General features: G+C 43.1%; 1 protein-coding gene across 3 annotated transcripts in view; it reads left to right on the forward strand.

Moving 5' to 3' along the window:
• Positions 1-2,355: 2,355 nt before the first annotated feature.
• Aasdh (aminoadipate-semialdehyde dehydrogenase) overlaps positions 2,356-21,786 on the forward strand; it is a 32,748-nt gene continuing 13,317 nt past the window's right edge. For 2 of the 3 annotated variants that reach the window (XM_036201540.1, XM_036201543.1), the window contains exons 1-6: positions 6,507-6,567; positions 6,982-7,249; positions 8,115-8,235; positions 13,839-14,131; positions 17,042-17,234; positions 21,417-21,658. In XM_036201540.1, the coding sequence (XP_036057433.1) occupies positions 7,020-7,249; positions 8,115-8,235; positions 13,839-14,131; positions 17,042-17,234; positions 21,417-21,658 (1,079 nt within the window). In that variant the 5' untranslated portion in view covers positions 6,507-6,567; positions 6,982-7,019. Of the gene's footprint in view, positions 2,390-6,506; positions 6,568-6,981; positions 7,250-8,114; positions 8,236-13,838; positions 14,132-17,041; positions 17,235-21,416; positions 21,659-21,786 lie in introns of those variants that run through there. The other variant, XM_036201542.1, reaches the window with a different exon arrangement.

Consider the following 21,786-nt stretch of genomic DNA (forward strand, 5'->3'; position numbering starts at 1 on the left):
TTGCATGACACTCCATGCCCATGCAAAACAAGGAGAGGGGAACCCACCCTATACCTCTAAAAAAATGTTTAAATGTCTAGGGAGAATGGGTGAGGGGGGCTCAATTTTGGTCTTACAATCTCTCCACTTGTGGAGAGTCTGTCTTTGTATGTGAGGGAGTATGTATATACTTTTAATAAAACGTGTTTGCTGTGAGTATTTCCTATCTTTTCAATTCTTTCATTGGTGGAGAAAACTAACCCAACCTAAGATCCCTGGATGATAACACTTGCATTAATAGAGAAATGTCTGGACCTGATATAATTCCAGTTCTTGACTCCCTGGGTCAACATGGGATATGTTGTGAAACCGTATCTCAAAAAAAAAAAAAAACAAAAAACAAAAAACAAAAAAAACAAAACAACAACAACAAAAAAAAACCCCAGCAAATTAGACATGTGAAATATGAAAGGTTAAGGGTTGAGTTAGCAAGTTAAGAAAGTTTCCTAAAGCCATGCAATAATGGAAAGGCTTTAGTAAAATGCATTCAAAACCTGAGCCAATATAAATGTACCCTTTTAGAAGTGTATACTTAAATCCCTCGCTAGAAAAACTTGAAAGCCTCTAGGAATAAGGAATTTTAATTCACCTTTGAAATCAGCCCAGGCAGTTGTGATGTAATGGGCCAGAGGCTGGAACACCATAGCATTTAAGTGAACAAGAGAGACTAAGAAGTGAGGTTCTAATTTCTATAGAGACACAGAGCCAGGTGTGCTGGCTAGTTCTTTGTCAATTTGACGCAAGCTAGAGTCATGTGGAAAGAGAGACTCTCAGTTGAGAAAATGCTTCCTTCACGTTGGGCATTTTACTTGATTAATGATTGATGTGGGAGGGCCCAGCCCACTGTGGGCAATGGCACTCCTGGACCTGGGTTGTATAAAACAATAAAAAAAAAAAACAAAAAAAACAAACAAACAAAAAACACCGGTCCAGCGGTCAAGAGCACTGGCTGCTCTTCCAGAGTACCCAGGTGTAATTCTCAATACCCACAGGGTGACTCACAACTGTCTGTAACTCCAGTTCTTGATCTGACAACACGACCCTCTTCTGGCCCCAGGCACCAGGCATGCATGTGGTGCACAGTAAAACATGCAGGCAAAACACCCATACGCGTAAAAAAATTTAAGATACAAAAAGAGACAGAAAGAAAGAAAGAAAGAAAAGAAAAGCAGGCTGATCAGGCTATGGAGGGTGGGGAGCCAGTAACCAGCATTCCTCTATAGTCTCTGCTTCGGATACTGCCCGCAGATTTTAAGTCTTGAGCTCCTGTTCTGGCTTCTCTTAGTGGAGTGTGATGAAATAAACTATTCATTCCCCAAGCTGCTTTTGGTTATGATGTTTTATTACAGCAATAGAAAGCTAACTAGAGGGTTGGGGATTTAGCTCAGTGGTAGAGCACTTGCCTAGCAAGCACAAGGCCCCGGGTTCAGTCCTCAGCTCCGACAAAAAAGAAGAAAAAAAAAGAAAAAAAAAAACAGAAAGAAAACTAACTAGAACAAACAAACCACTAAAAAGACGTTTGGAGATGCCCCTAGTACACAGGGAAAATGCAGTTTGCAAATGGGTATTTCTTGCACGGTTTGGGACAACAGCTTCAGTCCTCAGCAGCCCAGGACACACCCCTATGCCTCTTCAGGCACCATGATGGATGCTCAGCTGCTCTCTCACCTCCCATCCGGAACACAGAAACAAAATTTCCTGCTCCTTTCTTATCTACTGGAGCACAGTAACTCACCACAGTTGTGACCCTTCACGTGTAGTGAGACTCCCACCAATCTTGAGTATGTGTTCTCAGAAAATGTGGAGGGGATAATGCCAGTTACTATCAAATTTGGGGGTGATTTCTTCACTTCAGCCTTCTGGGCTATTTTTACCCCCACTTTAGGAACGAGGAGACTGCGGCTCAAATTTCAACTGTGTTAGAGGTGGCTGTGAAGAGAGCTCACCGCCCTTCCAGAGGTCTCTTTTCGGCTCCCCGGCACCCACGCGGTGACTCACAACCACCTGCGACTCTAGTTCCAGGGAATCGGCCCGCACTTGCATGCACATGGTGCACATAAACTCATGCAGGCACACACACAAACACAGGTCTGCCGCCTGGAGTGCACGGCAGTTCTGAACCTGAACAGCTCGGGTCTGCTTCTGCAAACGCAGTCCCAGGCCCTTCAGCACCACGTGGCGCATCTGGGCGGAGCCCCGTCAGCGATGGCCACGCCCCCGTCGCCTGCGTGACGTCACGGGCGCCGGAAGATGGACGCGAGAAGCCCGGTGGTGGCGAGGTAGCTTTACGGCTGGCTGCTGGGCATCTGCTGCTCGCTGGAAAGTGCACTCCACGCGCTGTCGTGAAAAGGTGGGGTGGGAGCCACGTGGGGGGCGGGGGCCCGAGGAGGCCGGGCTGCTTCCGCTCGAGTCCGCCCGGCTTCGGGAGCCGGCCCGGCCCTGGCTCGGAACCTGTGCGTCTGGCAAGCTGATCCGTGCTGTGTGGCCTCCGGGGTCAGCCTCCTCCACCGGGTCGGTGCCCTTCAGTGAAATGCAGTGCACCTGCCTCGCCACCTCCTAGCGTGGTTCCCCGAGAGCCAGTGAAAGATTTTTGGAAGCCCGGAGGTGCATTGTAACTAAAGGTGGCGGCGTGATGTGTGTGTATGACGACGCCGATGGATACTTTACCAATATGTATAATGCCCAGTGTAGGGAGAGCCCGGAAAAGCAGGATTTGTTGGTGGCTAAATAACATCATTTACAGTTGCAAATGGGCAAGCCGTTTAAGCTTGATCGTATTAGGCGAAATCTGCTTGTTAGATTACCCTTGTGTTGTTCCTAAAAAGTCCCCCTTTAAACAGCCATAGTTGACTTGTTTTTATTTTCTTATTTATTTAACGTTAAAGTATTTGTGGTGGGGGGGGGGCGGGGGCGGGGCAGCATGCTTGAGGAAGTCACAAGACACCTTTTGGGAGTTGGTTCTCTCCTTCCATCATGTGGGTCCCAGGAATTGAACTCAGGTTTTCAGGCGAGATGGCAGCAGGTTCCTTTATCCACTGAGCCATTTGTTGGCCCAAGTATATCTGAGCATGGAATAAATTATGTTTATTGGAGAGAGAAAAAATACATATACATAAATTTAATGACTGAAATGAAAATCTAGACAAGACTGAATTTTGCCACCGGGAAACCTGTAAATTCAAAGTAGAGAAACTTACTTATAGTATATATTTTGTGTGGTGAGTTTTGTAGTTTGTTATAAAAAATGACACTTTCTCTTTTTAAAAACTTAGTTTATAGTCCCATTATTCCACTGCTGTGAAGTATGTAATTAGATTATTATTTTCTTGTGAGAAATTAACAATTATACATGTTTGCTTTCTGGAGGAAAAGCAACTTTGAAACAGACTAATTTCTTATTTTATTCAAGTTGGTTAAAGAAAAGGGCTTCTTAAACCCATAAAATTGAAAATGTCCAAAAGGATGCAAAAGAATTGAAATGTGATTCCTAAGTATCAAATTTAAAAATACAAGATAATTTTAATACTTATGGTATTTCTTTTTAATAAAACAGTACCATAAATGTTTTACCTGCAGGTATGTACATGCACCTCGTTCATGCCTGGTGACTTTAAAGGGCATTGGATCCTCTGGAACTGGAACTATGGACTGCCATGAGCTACCATGTGGGTGCTGATATTGAACCCGGGTCCTCTAAAAGAACAGGGCTGTTTAACTCCTGAGATGTATCTCCAGGTCCAGACTAGATTTTTGTAAAATAAGTATAATACATAAATGTGGACAATGGGTATTTAAAGAAATTTATTTGGCTGGCCCAATGTAAGCAAAAAAAAAAAATAGCAGGAGGTACTTTATTACTATTACACTACCTTATATTCTAAATAAACTCAGTCCCCATAACTGTAGAACATACTGTGATCTGTATAATTTGTATAATGACCATTTGTATATCTATGGAAAATCATCTTTTGTGTACCACGAAAAGAAATACCAGCTGGGCGTCGGTGCATGCCTTTAATCCTAGCACTTGGGAGGCAGAACCAGGTGGAGACCTGTGAGTTCAAGGCCATCCTGGTCTACAGAGCAAGATCTAGGATAGGCACCAAAACTACATGGAGAAATCCTTTCTCGAAAAACAAAAACAAAACAAAACAAAACAAAAAAGATTTATTTATTTTGGGCTTGAGAGATGGATCAGTGGTTAGAAGAAATTCTTGCTCTTGAAGAGTTCAATTCCCAGCACCCACATGGTACATAACAACCATCTCAAATCCCAGTTCCAGGGGATCGAACAGGCATACAGGTGATGCACATGCATACAAGCAAAAAAATTCGTACACAAAATAAATCTCCAAATAATATTTTATTTTCTGTCTACTAATGTTTTGCCTGCATGCATATTTGTGCACCATATTCATTTTAGGGGTCAGAAAAGATAGTAGGATCCCTCAGAACTAGAGTCAAGATGCTTATAAGCTGCTATGTGATACTGGGAATTGAACCCCAGACCTTTGGCGACTAGTGTGCTTAACCATTGAGCCACCTCTCCAGCCCCTTTTTTGGTTATTTTTAAAGTGTATATCCTTTTGACATTGTGGTCAATTGAGGAATAAATCTACATTTCTATTTCTTTAATTCTATTATGTGTATGTCACATTCTTCCCACATGTTTAAGTTCTGATCCAGTGTGGGTTCAGCTGTCATCAAATTAATTTTTTTTAAAGATTTATTTATTATACAGTATTCTGCCCGCATGTGTCCCTGCAGGCCAGAAGAGGGCACCAGATATCATTATAGGTGGTTGTGAGCCACCATGTGGTTCCTGGGACTTGAACTCAGGACCTTTGGAAGAGCAGTTGGTGCTCTTAACCACTGAGCCATCTCTCCAGCCCCAAATTAATTTTTTATGTCATTGTTTCCAGCAAAGTTGCCATAGGTATTTTTTTGTTCATTTGTTTTTTGTTTTGTTTTGTTTTAAGACAGGGTTTCTCTGTGTAGTTTTGGTGCCTGCCCTGGAACTCACTTTGTAGCCCAAGCTGGCCTTGAACTCACAGAGATCCGCCTGCCTCTGCCTCCCAAGAACTAGGATTAAAGGCGTGTGCTACCACCGCCCGGCTTCATAGGTATTTTTTAAATTTAGAGCTTCATTCATGGTTTTTTTTTTTTTGTTTTTGTTTTTGTTTTTTCGAGACAGAGTTTCTCTGTGTGCTTTGTGCCTATCCTGGAACTCACTTTGGAGACCAGGCTGGCCTGGAACTTACAGAGATCCGCCTGCCTCTGCCTCCCAAGAGCTGGGATTAAAGGCGTGCGCCACCACGCCCGGCCAGTCATGTATCTTTGATATAGCTTTTTGTTTTGTTTTGTTTTGTTTTGTTTTTTTCTGTAACACAAAATGCTGCTATTACCTTAAGGACAGTAAGAGATAATTTATTGTGAGCCAAATATGAGTGATCAGGTTACAGGGACACAGATTTAGGTGACCCTAAAAATCGTGCCCCAGCATGCAAGCAGTTCTATGAGCTTGTATAGTCGAAAGACAGAAAGTAAAAAATCAAGGGAATTAGGTAGGTGGATTACAGCTGCCCCGGCCAGCAGGGTTTCAATGGGGGCTACCCACCTATGGGAGTGAATGAAAGGAACAGGGGACACAAGAGACAATAGCAAGACAGAATTCTGATCAACCTGGAAATTTTATTTTCCTCAGCAAGGCTTATATATCACAGGAGGGGAAGGGGGCGTGCACAACATGGAAGGGGTGCAAGACGTGGGAGACAGATCGTGCAACTGCGAGATGTTGGCTAAGGTCACTGGTCAGGGGCCATTTATTCTGTTGCTAGGCTACCTGACCATGGAATGCTCTTTACGTTCGGTTGCCATGGCACCTGACTATGGCATGTTCTTATCTTTGGGAGCCTCCGGTTAGTAAACAGGTGTTACTGCTCTGGGGAAGGGCAGTGGGCTTATGACTTGTTCTCTGGCTTAGCTAGTACTTTCCATGGTTCATGTTTGGTTCCTGACATCTTGGTCCCTGACATACAGCAAATCAAGGAACATTCTATTCTAAGTGTGGGATATTATCAGGTGATATTCTTAGCTCTGGGCTTGGTGGAAGCTAGACTGTGTCACTTACCTTCACAAAGGCTTCAGCTGACAGTCACTGAGGATGTCGGATAGACAGGTGTGTAGCTCACAAAAAGTGACATGGGGACTTATTATTAATTATGAAAAATTGGCCTATAGTTTAGAATTATTCCTAACTAGCTCTTATAACTGAAATTAACCTGTTTATTTTAATTTACTTTCTGTCACATAGTGTTACCTCTCTTCCATCTTGCACCTCCTCCTGTTTTCTCTCTGTGTCTCCAGTGCACCTAGATTTTCCTCCTCTTCCTCTCTGTCCTGGGAAATCCTGCCAGTACCTCCTGCCTAGCTGTTGACCATTCAGCTTTTTATTGTACCAGTAACAGCAAATACATCTTCACACAGTGTGAAGCATCCCAACTCTCCAGACTCTTAACATTTTCATCGGTCAGTAAACCTTGCAGAGCCTTCAGCATAGACATAGCTTTTATCTGGACGCTTCCTTTCAGTTTTTTTGTTTTTTTTTTTTTTAAAGATTTATTTATTTATTATATATACATCATGTATGACTGCAGGCCAGAAGAGGGCGCCAGATCTCATTACAGGTGGCTGTGAACCACCATGTGGGTGCTGGGAATTGAACTCAGGACCTCTGGAAGAGCAGCCAGTGCTCTTAACCTCTGAGCCATCTCTCCAGCCCTCAGTTTGTTGTTTTGCAGTGCTGCGGACGGAACTCGGGCACACTGGCAAGCAGTCTGTCACTGATGTAGACAGCCAGTTCATACCATCATTTTTGCTAGTAGACACGTTTCTTCCTCGCCTGCCTAAAACTCCCCTAACTTCTAACATTTCTCTCTGTAGATTTCTTGGCCACGGATGTCTAGACAAACTTCAGTAAAATGACTCTTCAGGAGTTGGTGCACCACGCTGCCTCCATTTATTTGAACAGAACAGCTGTATGTTTTGATGAAGGCAATAACCAGCCTCCAGTGTTTTACACCTACAAGACTGTGCTGAGTGAGGCTTCGGAATTATCCGAGTTTCTGCTAACACACTGTGACTTTGGAGGAATTCGGGAAATTGGTCTCTACTGTCAACCTGGGATCAACTTACCCTCCTGGATTTTAGGGTAATATTTCTAGTATAAACTGATATTACTCTAAGCTAATTTATAGTTTTATTACGTAGTGCACATTGTAAGCTATTGTTCTGTTTACTGGTGGATTTTTTTTGTATTGTCAGTTTTCTGAAGACATTAAAATACACATTTATCCAAGTATTATTTTAAATTATTTAATTATTTTAATCATTTTAATCATGCCTATTAAGAAGAGACTAAAGGTTTTCACAAGCAGAATAAGTATCTCCAAAGTGTAAAGGCCTCGTTTGTCAAAAGAAAACAGCTAAAGCATTATGTAACTGTTGTTAGATCAAAGAAAACCACTTCTGGGTGGTGGTGGTGCACGCCTTTAATCCCAGCACTCAGGAGGCAGAGGCAGGAGGGTCTCTGTGAGTTCGAGGCCAGCCTGGTCTACAGAGCAAGTTCTAGGAAAGGTGCAAAACTACACAGAGAAACCCTGTCTCGAAAAACCAAAAAAAAAAAAAAAAAAAGAGAGAGAACCACTAAGACATTACTCTTGTCCTTGTTAAGCCTTTTAAAATATTGTATTTTTATATATTAAGTGTTAAGAGCTCTCTCTCTTTTTTTTTTCAATACTGAGTATTGAACCCAGGACCTTGTACATGCCAAGCACAGGACCTTGTACATGCCAAGCATACTCCAGACAATTGAGCTACATCCCCATCCCAAGTTATGAGAAGTTAAAATAGAATTTTACAATACCCAAGATTTTCATTGCGCACAAGATAAAATAACTATTTACAACTAAGGCATGACCCTAAAATCTGAAATGCTAATGAACAATAAAGTAGAGACATGGAAGTGCTCACGGGAGAATTTTATTCACTCCGCTAACCTTGTATTTCTCCTTCAGAATCCTTCAGGTCCCGGCAGCTTATGCACCTATTGATCCAGACTCGCCACCGTCGCAATCAGCTCACTTTATGAAAAAATGTGATCTCAAGTATGTTCTCGTTGAGAAAAAGCAGGTTAATGTAAGTCCTGGTGTTTAAGTGTTTTGGAGGGGTGTGCAGTGTGAGGGAGAGAAAAAGAGGAAGAGAGAGAATATTTTCAGTTTAAGAATTCTCTCAGCTGGTTCTCTGTGAGATTAAGGCCAGCCTGGTCTACAGAGCTACTTCCAGGATAGCCAGGGCTACACAGAGAAACCCTGTCTTGAAAAAACAAGTTCTCTGTCTTGGCTTCTGACTTTACTAACCCTGGCAGTGTTTCTCAGCTTCAGTGATGTCACTGTTTTGGTTGAGTGTGTGTTGTGGGAAGTTTCCAGTACAATATAAGATGGTTAATAGCATTACTGCCTTCCACACCTGTATTAGAGACCAGTAGCACCTTTTTGATATTGCATCCAAAAATGCCCAGATCTTCCCAGGGGTGCCCTGTCCACCCTGAACACTTCATTGAGAACCACCCCTCATGATACGAAAGTGTCTTCTCACCTTATGGCAATTGTGTATTTTTCCTTCCTGTTTCCAAATTATTTCCAGTGGTGGAAAGTGTCATAGTACTTGGAGAGTTTACTTTTATATACTTATATCAATTACAGTGGTCTCCAATGTTAAAGGATTATAAACAAGCTTACATTTTGAAAGAGATGAGCTCTTAAACCACACATTATTGGAAAGCTAAATTTATTATTTAAAACATTTTTAAGTATAGGGCTGGAGAGATGGCTCAGAGGTTAAGAGCACTTACTACTCTTGCAGAGGACCTGAGTTCAGTTCCAGCACCCACCCTGGGCTTACAGAAACCTGTAACTTCAACTCAGGGTATTCAACGCCCTTTTCTGGACTCTGCAAGCACTGTTACACACACAGACAAGGAGGTATACAGATACACATAAAACAAACCTTTTTTTTTTGTCCAGAGACAGGGAACTCGTTCTGTAGATCAGGCTGGCCTCGAACTCACACAGATCCACTTTCCTCTGCCTCCAGAGTACTGGGATTAGAAGCGTGAGCTACCACTGCCCAGCCATGTTTTATTATCATTAAGGTTTTTTTTTTTTTTTGCTTATAAAATACTGTCTATCCAATAAAAATGAATATTATAGGAGCTATATTGAGTTTTACCTATCTTCTCTGTGAACCACTTTATAACTGAGAATAGCTTAAATGCATTGTATGTGTTGGTGTGCATACAGTTGTGAAATGGGAAGCTGTGTGAAAGGTTTCCTAGAGGATCATGGGTATTAGAGTGGGGCCTCTAGAAAGGAAACGGAAAGATAGTAATTACATAATTATAGTTAACCCGTGTTTTAAAAATAAATATCAGTGTTTGGCTGGAGCCTTCTCTCTTATTCCTCAAATTGCTCAGTCCTTTATTACTGCAAGTAAATGAAACTCAAATGGCAATGTCGTGTTTATTTGTAGCATGAATCCTAAGTGGTCTTAATAATAAAAACCCAGAGCCAGATATTGGGGTAAATGCTGAAAGATCGGTAAAGGAGCCATCCACTAGAGAGACTTCTTACCTCTACCGAATCCTCAGACTGAAAGGCCGAGCCATATCACTTCCTGTTTCCCCCTCCCAAGTGCTGGGATTAGAGGTATTCGCCACCACTGCCTGGCCTCTAGTGGCTAGCTCTGCCCTCTGACAAGCTTTATTTGTTAAAGCACAAACAAAATATCACCACACTTAGAGGGTTTTTTTGTTTTTATTTGTTTGAGAGAGGATGTGGCTGTGGCTATCCTGGAATCAAATGTGGAGATCAGGCTGGCCTTGAAATCACAGAGATTCGCCTGCCTCTACCTACCAAGTGATGGGATTAAAGGCGCCACCACACCTGGCATGCTTATTTTTCTTAAATCTTACTGGAAGTTAAAAGATGGTTAGGTGTGAGAATTAATTGTCAATATCAAGATGATTTATGATGTTGGGCATTGGTGGCGCACACCTTTAATCCCAGCACCAGGCGGATCTCTGTGAGTTCAAGGCCAGCCTGGTCTACAGAGTGAGATCCAGGATAGGCTCCAGAACTACACAGAGAACCCTGTCTCAAAACAAAACCAAGGAAAACAAAAATAAGATTTGTGAAGGCATACAGCAAAACCCATAGGTAGTGCCTTGCATTCCTTGGCCACGATTTCAATGATGGTGTTAGTGCTCTTGCTTCACTTAACGAAGAAGCAGTGAGCACTCATTGAGCACCTACTGTTTTCCCCACCAGAGCAGTTGTTCTCCGGAATATTGTTTGCTTCTGTCTGTAATTTTCACATGTGCTGTTGTAATTTTTTCCTTAATGGCTATGAAAAATCCCCCATTGCCTTTATTGGAGTGTATTTATCTCATGAATATATTCCATCTACTGGACACATTTATGTCTGTGTATTGTCAGGAAGATAATCTCTCCTTAAGCTGAATACTAGGATATGTTTTATAACTAGGCCTATTGTTTCATGAAGACGGTGAGATACTTAGACCTGTTTTGTATTACAGCTCAGGTTGACATAGGAAAATAGTTATGTCTCTCCACTATCAAGACAGCTGTATACCATTAGCTGATTTAAAGCTTCAAAGTAACTTTAGATTAGACCGGGTGCCTTGATAATGGGTTTTAAGATAGACTGTTCCCAGGAATAGAAGTCCAGTTCACAAGGACACATAGCCAGCTGTCTGATTTGTTGAACCAAGGTTAAAGACACAAAGCAACCTAATTGCTGTGCCAGTTTCTCTTGCAAGATCTGGCTGATAACATAGGACAGTGATTAACTCTGCACAGATTTCCAGCCTCAGTACTTCATAGCTCCGAGCAAGAGTTGCAAGTTTATTTTTTTAAGGTCTAAAGTTACACACAGGACAGAAAAATATATTTTAAGATTTAAAATGCAGAAGGACTGTTTTTTTCAGGCAGTGGTGGCACACACCTTTAATCCTGGCACTGGGGAGGCAGAGCCAGGCAGATCTCTGTGAGTTCAAGGCCAGCTTGGTCTACAAAGTGAGATCCAGGACAGCACCAAAGCTACACAGAGAAACCTTGTCTTGGGGGGCGGGGGGGGGATTTAAAATGCTTTTAGTGTCACTATGCCTTGGAGAGTGCTGAAATGAGCTCATATTAAGAGAATTAAGGTAAACCTGAGTTCCAACCAAAGCGTTTATGGCACTTGGAGCTCTGTAAACAATCCTAGTCCAAGAGAGCTGGACATTGGATTATGATTGCTAATCCCAAAATGTTAGTTTAAAATGTTATTACACTCAGAAATATAGGATGTAATACACAATTTCCTTATTTTTCTTGGACTCCTCAGTGGTTTAGTCTTGTAACGACTTTAAAAGTCCTTTAGAAGATTATCTCTTTAGATAGATAACAAAATGATTGGTTCTTTCTTTGCAGCTGCAGCTGTGAATTACAGCCCTACCAGTCAGGAAGTTGAGATTTATTACATGTATGGTGTCAAGATGACTCCGTCTTTTAACATTTACTTAAGAAATGGAATGTGACCTTCAAATGTAACTCCTATATTCAACATGAAAGATTCTGTTGGATATATATAGCTGTGAAGAACAAAGAGATTTGGAGCCAACATAAAAATAAAGAATAAAGAAAGTAGCCATCAGAATGCATGAGAATTTATTCACTTTCTAAAACAGCTCTCTGATAAAAAGTACTAAGTTTTGCCATGCTAAGGCTTTCTCTTTGAGTCCTATCAGCAGCCCAGAAGCTGGTCTTCTGGGCTGTAATAATTATCCTAATAAAAACGAGGTGCTATTGGGCACCAATAGATAGCAGAGGGTGCTAAAAATCCTACAATGTACAAGAGAGGCTCCTGCAAGGACTTCTGTGCCCCACTGTCAGCAGTGTAGAGGCTGGGGCTAGGTAGAGACAAGGTATTTGGGAGGATGCTGGTGTATACAACCCTCTAACTTTATGTACTGTGTTTTGGGGAGAAAAGAAGGACAAGTACTCCGGAGCCCACCACGGATCTACAGTGTGGTGGGGCTCTGAGGGAGCTATTGTGACTCAGGCAGACAGAGGAAAGTTTGCATGTAAAATAATGATTTTGAACTAGCTCTTAAGAATATATGGTCTTGGGTTGGGGATTTAGCTCAGTGGTAGAGCGCTCGCCTAGCAAGCACAAGGCCCTAGGTTCGATCCTCAGCTTAAAAAAAAAAAAAAGAATATATGGTCTTGAACTATTTTAGTTGCTGTTTTGTTTGGTTTTAAACAAAGTTTCATATATCCCAGGCTGACCTCAAACTCACTGTTAAGCTGATGACCTTGAACTTCTTTTTTTGTTTGCCTGGGCTTGTTTGGTTTGAGACAGGGTCTCTCTACCTAGCCCTGGCTGTCCTGGAACTTGTTATGTAGACCAGGCTAGCTTCAAACTCACAGAAGTCTTCCTGCATCTGCATTGGGAATGCTTGGGTTAAGGACATGCACCACTACATCCAGCTAACCTTGAATTTGTGTTAGAAGGTACTGCTGCCTCCAGCTCATGTGTCCTGAGATTACAGATGGTTACAGTTTGCCTTTAATATTGATTATTATTATTAGCATTATTAGCATTACAAGCTGTATATAACAAGCCACTTCTAACATGCACACATACAACAAACACACAAGCAGAAAATGTGGCAAGCTACCAGCGTTTGACCTTTTGTTATTTATATTTATTTGTTTAATATGAAAACTCAGATTGTTTCAATTAAGCTGTTTTTACAAATCAGGCCAAGAAGCTGTAATGAGAAGAACCCCACTTTAAATGTCTGTGGGTCCAGTGGTGGTGTACTCTGTAGTCCTAGCCCTCAGAGCGCTGCAGTGGCCTCAAGGCAGAGGCCAAGTGTCTACATGGTGACTTCCAGGCCAGCTGGGGCCACACAGCAAAAACTTGTTTCCAAAGATCAAAAATCAAACGAATTAAACATAACACTGTTTCATCCAACTCACTTCTGCATCACGCCAAAGCACCAAAGCAGAACCCAGCCGTTGGCTCACCATAGCCAGAAGGTCACAACTTCTGTTGAGGCTGCTTGCCGAATCTTGCTGTCCACTCCTAGTGCATGACCAGCTCAGAACCACTGTAAAGGATCCAGTAAGTGGCAATCATTTAACAGTCCCACGCTGTTGCCACTTTCAGATGGAGCCCATCACATAGGCTAAGGGCTGGGCTCCTTTATGCTAATCATGCAAAATGATTGCCAGACCTCACCTTCTTCTCCATGTTTGCACGTTTTTGAAGTGCTTACTGTTCTCAGCCGCCTTAGATCATGTGCTCTCTGTCAGTGATTGGCTGAACTACCCATCTTCTCATTTGGGGAATAACAAATACTGCCTCTGGAATCTCTGACCCTTTGCATGGAATTAAGTTCTGTTTCTCCACCAGCATCTCAGTCATGTGCCCTTACCACTTTTACCACACTGCATTGCAGTTATGTGCTTTTATACACGTCTGCTTTGAAGGTGAGTTTGAAAATAAGGACACTTAACTCTTGGTTGTATCTCATTCCTCTCCTTGTCCCCAGATAGGTAGCTAGTCCTCCCATCCCTGGTTAAGCCAGATTGAATGAGGAAATGGATATTTTACATTCTCTACAAAAGAATCCTTTTGAGCATGTGAACATTCGTGAACGTCTTCTCTCACAGAAATTCAAATCTTCACATGAAACAGTTTTGAACTGGGACACGGTTTCAGTGGCGCATAAGGACCTGGTGCTCTTGGCCCTTCATTGGGAAACTGGTGATAGGAAAGAGAAGGATGAGATGAGAGTAAGAAAAACCAGCAGGGGTTCTGAGAACAGCCTCGGGGAGAAGGCACGCCTGGACGTTCGGCAGGAGCGTTGCTTGGCTTATGTCCTCCATACCTCGGGGACCACAGGGACACCAAAGATCGTCAGAGTGCCTCACGCGTGCATACTTCCAAACGTCCAGCACTTTCGGTAAGTCCTGTTCTGTGAATCCTTCTTAGAATCTGTGCTTTAAGCTGGGTGTGGCGGGACTCACCAGGAGTCTCAGCATTTGCGCCGCAGAGGGGGAGTACTAGTCTGAGGCCAGTTTGTACTGTGGAGAGAGACTCTAACTCAGGAAAACAAAACAGTGAAACATCTTTCACTCGAGCCGGGCAGTGGTGGCGCACGTCCTTAGTCCCAGCACTTGGGAGGCAGAACCAGGTGGATCTCTGTGAGTCTGAGGACAGCCTGGTCTGCAAGTCAGGTTCCAGGACAGACAGGGCTGTTCCACAGAGAAACCCTGTTTTGAAAGACAAACAAAACAAAACAAACAAAAATCATGCATTTAAAAAAAGAAAAATAAAGAAAAATAAATTTGAATATCTATTCTTTGTAAATCTTGATCCAAATGGATAATCCTAAGTAACTGATCAATTGGATCTGTCCTGTTTGATCTGTATATTATCTTTAGTTCTCTGCAGACAAGGCATGCACTTGTGGTTAACAGGTCAATCACAGAATACACAAAAGATAGAACAGAAGCTGTGGGTGTGTGTATGCACATATATGAGTGCTGTGTGTGAGATTGGAGTTCTGATCCCAGGACCCATGTAACAAGCTGGGCATCCAACAAATGCCGATAACTCCAGCTCTTATTTTCTGGCTACTAGCATCCTCTTCTCATATATGTTTGTGCACGATCAACACACATACACACACACACACACACACACACACACACACACACACGCACACACACAGTCTTAAGAAATAAAAATAAAAATTTATAGCAGGGCCGGGTGGATGTGGTGCACGCCTGTAATCCCAGCACTCGGGAGGCAGAGGCAGGTGAATCTCTGTGAATTCGAGGCCTGCCTGGTCTATAGAGCTAGTCCAGGACAGGCTCCAAAGCTACAGAGAAACCCTGTCTCGAAAAACCAAAAAAAAGAAAAAAAAATTATAGCAGGAATCCTAATTGGTTTTATTATAAAAACCCAAAGCCAGATCTCGGGGTGAATGCTGAAAGGTCAGAGAGGCAGAATAGCCAGCCACTAGTTCTTACCTGTATGAAACACTCAGCTGAAAGAGTACCCAGCTTCTGTCTCCTCCCGCCTTCTAGTCCTCTCTCCACCCAGCCATACCACTTCCTGTCTCCACCTCCCGAGGGTTGGGATCAAAAGTGTGTGCCACCACTGCCTGGCTCTGTTTCTGTTTTAGACTGGATCAAGCCTATATAGCCCAAGGTGGCCTTGAATTCACAGAGATCCATCTGCCTCTGCCTCCTGAGTTCTGGATTAAAGGTGTGTGCCACCACTGCCTGGCCTATATGGCTAACTGGTGGCTGGCTTTGCCCTTTGATCTTCAGACAAGCTTTATTCATTAGATCATACACAAAATATCACCACAAAAAATAATTCGGACAGAAGGAAGAGTCTACTGAAAGGAAACCAGAGTATAAGAGTGGATTTTTACAAGGAACTGGCATACATAGTATGGCTGAGAAAGTGTGTTCAGCTAGGAGAGAGTCAGTAGCAGGTTGGAACCCCACAGCATAGTCAGAAAACAGTCAGATGGGGAGGGAAATTAACTGTAGACCCAGCAGCAGCTGCTGCTGCTTTTTAAAAAATATTCTAACTTGTTTTTAATTCCGTGTATATGTGGGTATCTACTTGTGGGTATGTTATGGGCATGCAGAGGCCCAGAGACTTTGGTTTCCTCTCGACCTGGAGTTAGCTAGGCCAAACTACCTGACTTTCCAGTAGGTGCTGGAGCAGCAGTGTGCTCTGAAGCACGGAGCCATCTCTCCAGCCCTGTTTTGGTTTTTCACTAAGGAGAAATCTGGCCATTTCAGGATGGAGAAAACTCGGCTGGTATGGACTGGAATGTTGAACTGGATAACTGACAGAGTGTGTGCTGGACTAAATGGTGGCTGCCAGCCTTATGCTCTCTCACCCCTCCTTAGAAGGAACCTCATATAACTGGTGATTCACATCCATGACCCTAGCTATTGGAAGGCTGAAACAGCAGGGTTTGTGAGTTTGAGGCCAGTCTGGGCAATGTAGTGAGTGCCAGGCCAGCCAGGGCTGCATAGCAGAACAGTGTCTAAAACACAAAAGAAAAACAAAACAACAAAAATAAAACAAAGACACAATGAAAGCATAATAGAAAGAGAATTCTGGGGGTTGTAGTTAACTCTGTCTAAATTAACAAATGAGAAAATAGTCACAGATGATAAAGCATATCTGGTAGAAGGGGGAAATGGGATTATTTAAAGGGCTCTCTTCTATCTGTTTTTATTTATTTAAAAAAATGGTTGAGGCAGGGTCTCACTGTGTAGCTCTGGCTGTCCTGGAACTGACTCTGTAGCCCAGGCTGGCCTCAAGCTCACAGAGATGCACCTGCATCTGCCTCCTGAGGGCTGAGGTGATAAGCATGCACCACCACACTCTGCTGAAAGGCTTTTTTCAGTCCTGCCTTCCATAGAGAGGGTTTCCAGCAGCAAGAGCACCGGTTTGCTACTCTGAAGACTGAAGTCTGAGGCATCCAGAAAATGTGTTCTCCGTGATGATGGCACAGATGCTGATTTCCTCCTCCTCCTCTTTTAGATTTATCTATTTTTACTTCATGTGTATGAATGTTTCTCGAATGAATGTCAGTGTGCCCTGTGTATACCTGGTGTTCATGGAAGTCAGAAGAAGCCATGAATTCTCTGGAACAAGAGTTTCAGATGGGGTGAACTACCATGTGGGTGCTGGGAACCAAACCTGGGTCCTTTGAAAGAGCAAGAGGTGCTTTTAACCACTGAGCCATCCCTCTAGTCCCTACTTACCGCTTCTTTAGGGTCTGTGCTTACCCAGGCTTAGGCGATGGTGATGACAGCTCTGCTCTCTTTGTCTTTAGGGTACTTTTTGACATCACCCACGAAGATGTCTTGTTTCTGGCTTCACCTCTGACCTTCGATCCATCTGTTGTGGAAATATTTGTCTCTCTGTTCAGTGGGGCCTGTCTGCTTATCGTACCGACTTCTGTCAAAGTGCTCCCATCAAAATTAGCTGACGTTCTCTTTTCCCACCACAGAGTGACTGTTTTACAGGTATGCCTAGGAGCAACAGAAATGTTTTTTTCTACATTCTTCGAAGGTTACATGTGGTAGAGGATCCTTTATAGTTCTGTAGTTCTTCCCAGTGGATTAAGGATGTGTAGTTAGCTCATCAAAGGCTACCACCTTGTGATGGCACATGTTTATCTTAAAATGAAAGAGCAATCAGTTAAGCATGCCTAGAGAATTATTTGCTGTGCATTCATTCGCCTGTTGCACAGTGGCGGACCTTGGCTCTGACTCTGAGTGTGCCGTTGGGGTGTCTTCTCTCATAGTGTTTAAGCATATTGTGTTCCTACCAAAAGCTAGTATATTAAATACCCCATTACAGATGGGCTAAGAACCAGGTGTGTGAACATCAGCCTGTACTCTCAGTACTTGGGAGGTGGAGGCTTCCTATGAGGAGCTCAAGACCAGCCTCTGCTACATAGTGAGTTCAAGGCCATCCTGGTCTACAGAGTGAGTTCCCGGACAGCCAGGATACACAGAGAAACCCTGTCTCAGACAAACAAACAAACAAACAAACAAACAAATAACCCCCTCCCCCACCCCACCCCCCAAAAAGAGAGTATGGAACTGGAGAGGTGTCTTAATTTATAAGAGCACTTTTTATGAAAGCATGAAAGGATGTGAGTTCATGTCCCCAGTACCCATGTAAAAGCCAGGCATGCCACATATGCCTGAATCTCAGTGTTGGTTGGAGCTGAAACAGGTGGATTCTGGAAGCTCACTAATCAACTTGCTTAGCTGGAATGGTCAGCTTCAGGTTCAAAAAAATATGGAAGAGTGTGGTAGAGAAAGATACCACTATCCTGTTCTGGCCTCTGCATGTGTGTATTCCTGCTCCTGTACACACACACCACATACCACACCTTTCCCACAATTAACAACTTTTTATTCTTTATGTTCTTTATGAACTTCCTACATGTCTGATCATACTCACCCTCCCTCCCTGAGTCTTCACAGATCTACTCCTCCCCTACCTACCTAATTTGTGGGGCTTTTTTTCCTCATCAAAGCTGTCTTAGTTAGGGTTTCTATTGCTGTGAAGAGACACCATGACCATGGCAACTCTTATAAGGAAACATTTAATTGGGGCTGGCTTACAATTCAGAGGTTTAGTCCATTATTGTCATGGCAGGAAGTATGGTGGTACTTAGGCAGACATGGTGCTGGATTATTACAAGAAACTGGCCAACTTTCTCTTGAGTGTAGAATAGGTACAGTGTAGATCCAGGTAGATGAGGTTCTACATCTGGGTCAGCAGGCAGCAGGAAGAGAGTGAGAAACTGAGCCTTTCTTGAGTGTCTGAGACCTCAAAGACCAACCCCAGTGACACCCTTCCTCCAACAAGGCCACACCCCCTAATAGTACCACTCCCTATGAGCCTAAGGGGGCCGTTTTCATTCAGACCGCCACAAAAGCAAATTTATGCAGCCCAAATATTCTTGGATGTGTGGCCTTTCACTGACACATGGTCAGCTTACCAGGGCTGCACTCTTAAGAGAAAAACGACTCTCTCTCAGCAGCTGACAGTTGGCCATAGCTCCTTGGCTAGGGATGGGACATTGTGCCCAACTCTCCTCTCCATGCTGGGACTTGTTCCGGCTTGGACTTACATAGATTTTGTGCATGCTGTCCCACCCATTGTGGGTTCAGACGCTGTTCTTGGAGAAGACCTGGGTTCACTTTTTGTCACCCACATGGCAGCTCATAATTGTCTGTAACTCCAGGTATAGAGGATCTGACACCAGCCTCTGACCTATGAGGACACCAGGTGTACATGTGATGTACATAGGATTTCCTCACAAAAGTTATAAAATGAAGGAGTGCGCACACAAACTGTAAGATAGCACATTTTAAGTGGTTAAAAGAGATGGAGACAATAGCTCAGAGGATAAAAGCCCTTGTTGCTCTTCCAGAGGACTTTAGTTTGGTTCCTGTCACCCACATGGTGGCTCACAACCATCCATCACTTCAGATCCCGGGTTCTAGGGGATTTGGTGCCTTCTACATCCTCAGGTACCCACATATACATGGAAGCAAAACACTCATATAGATAAAATAATTCTGTGTTTCATTTCGTTTTGTTTTTTAAGACAGGGTTTCTCGGTGTAACAGCTCTGGCTGTCTTGGGACTTGCTCTGTAGCCCAGGCTGGCCTCAAACTCACAGAGATCCATCTGCCTCTGCCTCCTGGGTGCTGAGATTAAAAGCATGTGCCACTACCACCTGCTTTTTTATTTTAATTTTTTCAAATTTTATTATAGGTGGTTAAAGATATTGTAGTTGGCTGGGTATACCAGCCCCTGCCTTTAATCTGCACTTGAGAGGCAGAGGCAGGTGGATCTCTGTGAGTTCCAGGCCAGACAAGACTATATAGTGTGACCCTATCACAAAAAGCAAAAAAAGAAAAACAAAAAAACCCACTACTGAGGAGTTGGGGCTGGAAAGGTGGTTCTGTGGCAAAGAATGCTTGCTTACTGTGCTTCCAGCACCTACACTGGGCTCCTGTAACTCTGCCTCTAGGGAATCTGAACCCTTTTGTGGCCTCTGTGGGCACTTGCACATATATGCACATACCCACGCATAGTCACACATATATACACATAAAAATAAATTTTAAAGAAGGATTGAAGAGAGCCATGTGTGGTAGTGCACACTTTAAATCTCAGCACTCTGACAGGTCTGTGGTGAAACGCTGAGTGGTTTCACCAAACTTCCTTTTATTTTACTTACATATTTATTTATTTATCTGTTTATCTATTCATTCATTCAAGATAGGGTTTATTGTGTAGCCCTGGCTGTCCTGGAACTCATTCTGTAGCCTAGGCTGGCCTCGAACTCACAGAGATCCGACTAGCTCTGCCTCCTGAGTGCTGGGGATTAAAGGTGTGTGCTACCACTGCCTGGCTTGCTTGCTTGCTTGCTTGCTTGCTTCCTTCCTTCCTTTTGTCTGTCTGTCTGTCTGTCTCTCTGTCTCTGTCTCTGTCTCTCTCTCTGTCTCTCTCTCTCTCTCTCTTTCTTTTGGTGGGGGGTTTCGAAACAGTTTCTCTATGTAGTTTTGGAACTTGTCCTTCCTTCCTTCTTTCCTTCCTTCCTTCCTTCCTTCCTTCCTTCCTTCCTTCCTTCCTTTCTCTCTTTCTTCCTCTCTTCCTTTTTTAGCATTATGCAAGCATGTCTCACCAGTGCATGGACAAAGGGAAGGAGGAAGAGGAGGGAGAGAAGGAAAAGGAGAAGGTGGAGGAGAAATTTTATATGCAGACAACATGATCGTGTATCTGGAGAATTGGGAAAGGCAGGGAGAGGAAGATATTAGAACTAATATGCATTTAGCCAAACTGGAAGATACGCTCTTGATACAAAAGCCAGCTGTACTTGAATGTATAAATATATGTCTATAGTCATATGTATTTCTAGGTATGTGCATTTCTATTAAGGAAATGCCTAAAGCAAAATTAAGAAAATGCTTCTTTACAATAACATCAAAAATAATAAAATAGGAATAAGTTTATGGAATAGCAAGACTCATGCCCTGAAAACTCTTTAAGATTATTGATGGAAATTAAAGACCTACCTGTGTAAACAGGCAATTCACACTGAGGGAGAAGTTTAACTGTTGTCAACAGGGCACCTCTTACTAAGTCAGTCTGTAAATTATGTTAAATGTGCTTCTCTACCCAAATCCCAGTAAATGGTTCGGAGAAATTCACAAGTTGATCCTAGATTTTATATGGAAATGGAAAAAACAGCCCTAATTTATACAGTGGAGTACCACTTGGTAATAAAAAAGAAATAAACTGTTTATAAATACAATAACATGGGCGAAATGTGAAATATTTAGGGCCTTACAGATCGGGCTCACCAACTGAAAATTATAACCTCAGGGTTAGAGAGGTGTCCCAGGCTAGGAGTACTCCTTGCTCTCCCAGAGTTCAGTTCCCAGAACCTATGTCTAGTGGCTGACAACAGCCTGTAAGTCCAGCTCGAAGGCGTCCGATGCCCTCTTCTGACTTCCGCAGGCTCACACACACAAACATCACAGAGATGGTGAGAAATCCTAAAGAAAGAAACACAGCCTTAATGTCCACGTGGGTTCCAAACACAAAATCTGAATTAATTCTTCTAGTATTTGCATAAGGAAGGAGAAAACTAAGTGATTTCAATGTGTTTCCAGGCAACGCCGACATTGCTGAGGAGATTTGGATGTGAGCTCATCAAGTCCACTGTCCTATCAGCACACACTTCTCTGAGAGTGCTAGCCCTCGGTGGGGAAGCCTTCCCCTCACTGACTGTTCTCAAAAGATGGCGAGGCAAAGGCAATAAAACCCGGATATTTAACATTTATGGTATCACAGAGGTATCCAGCTGGGCGACTTTTTACAGGATCCCAGAGGACATTCTTAATTCTCCTGTGAAGTAAGGGCTTTAGTTACACTCAGTAGAGGGGAGGAGTCTTAGCTGGGGATCTTAGCATTAATACTGGGGTTTGTGAGTTTTGTTTGGGGTGGCAGTTGAACCTGATGACTGTTGAAGGTGATGGCCTT

Source organism: Onychomys torridus, chromosome 10 (assembly GCF_903995425.1).
Source record: "Onychomys torridus chromosome 10, mOncTor1.1, whole genome shotgun sequence".
Classification (NCBI taxonomy): Eukaryota; Metazoa; Chordata; class Mammalia; order Rodentia; family Cricetidae; genus Onychomys; species Onychomys torridus.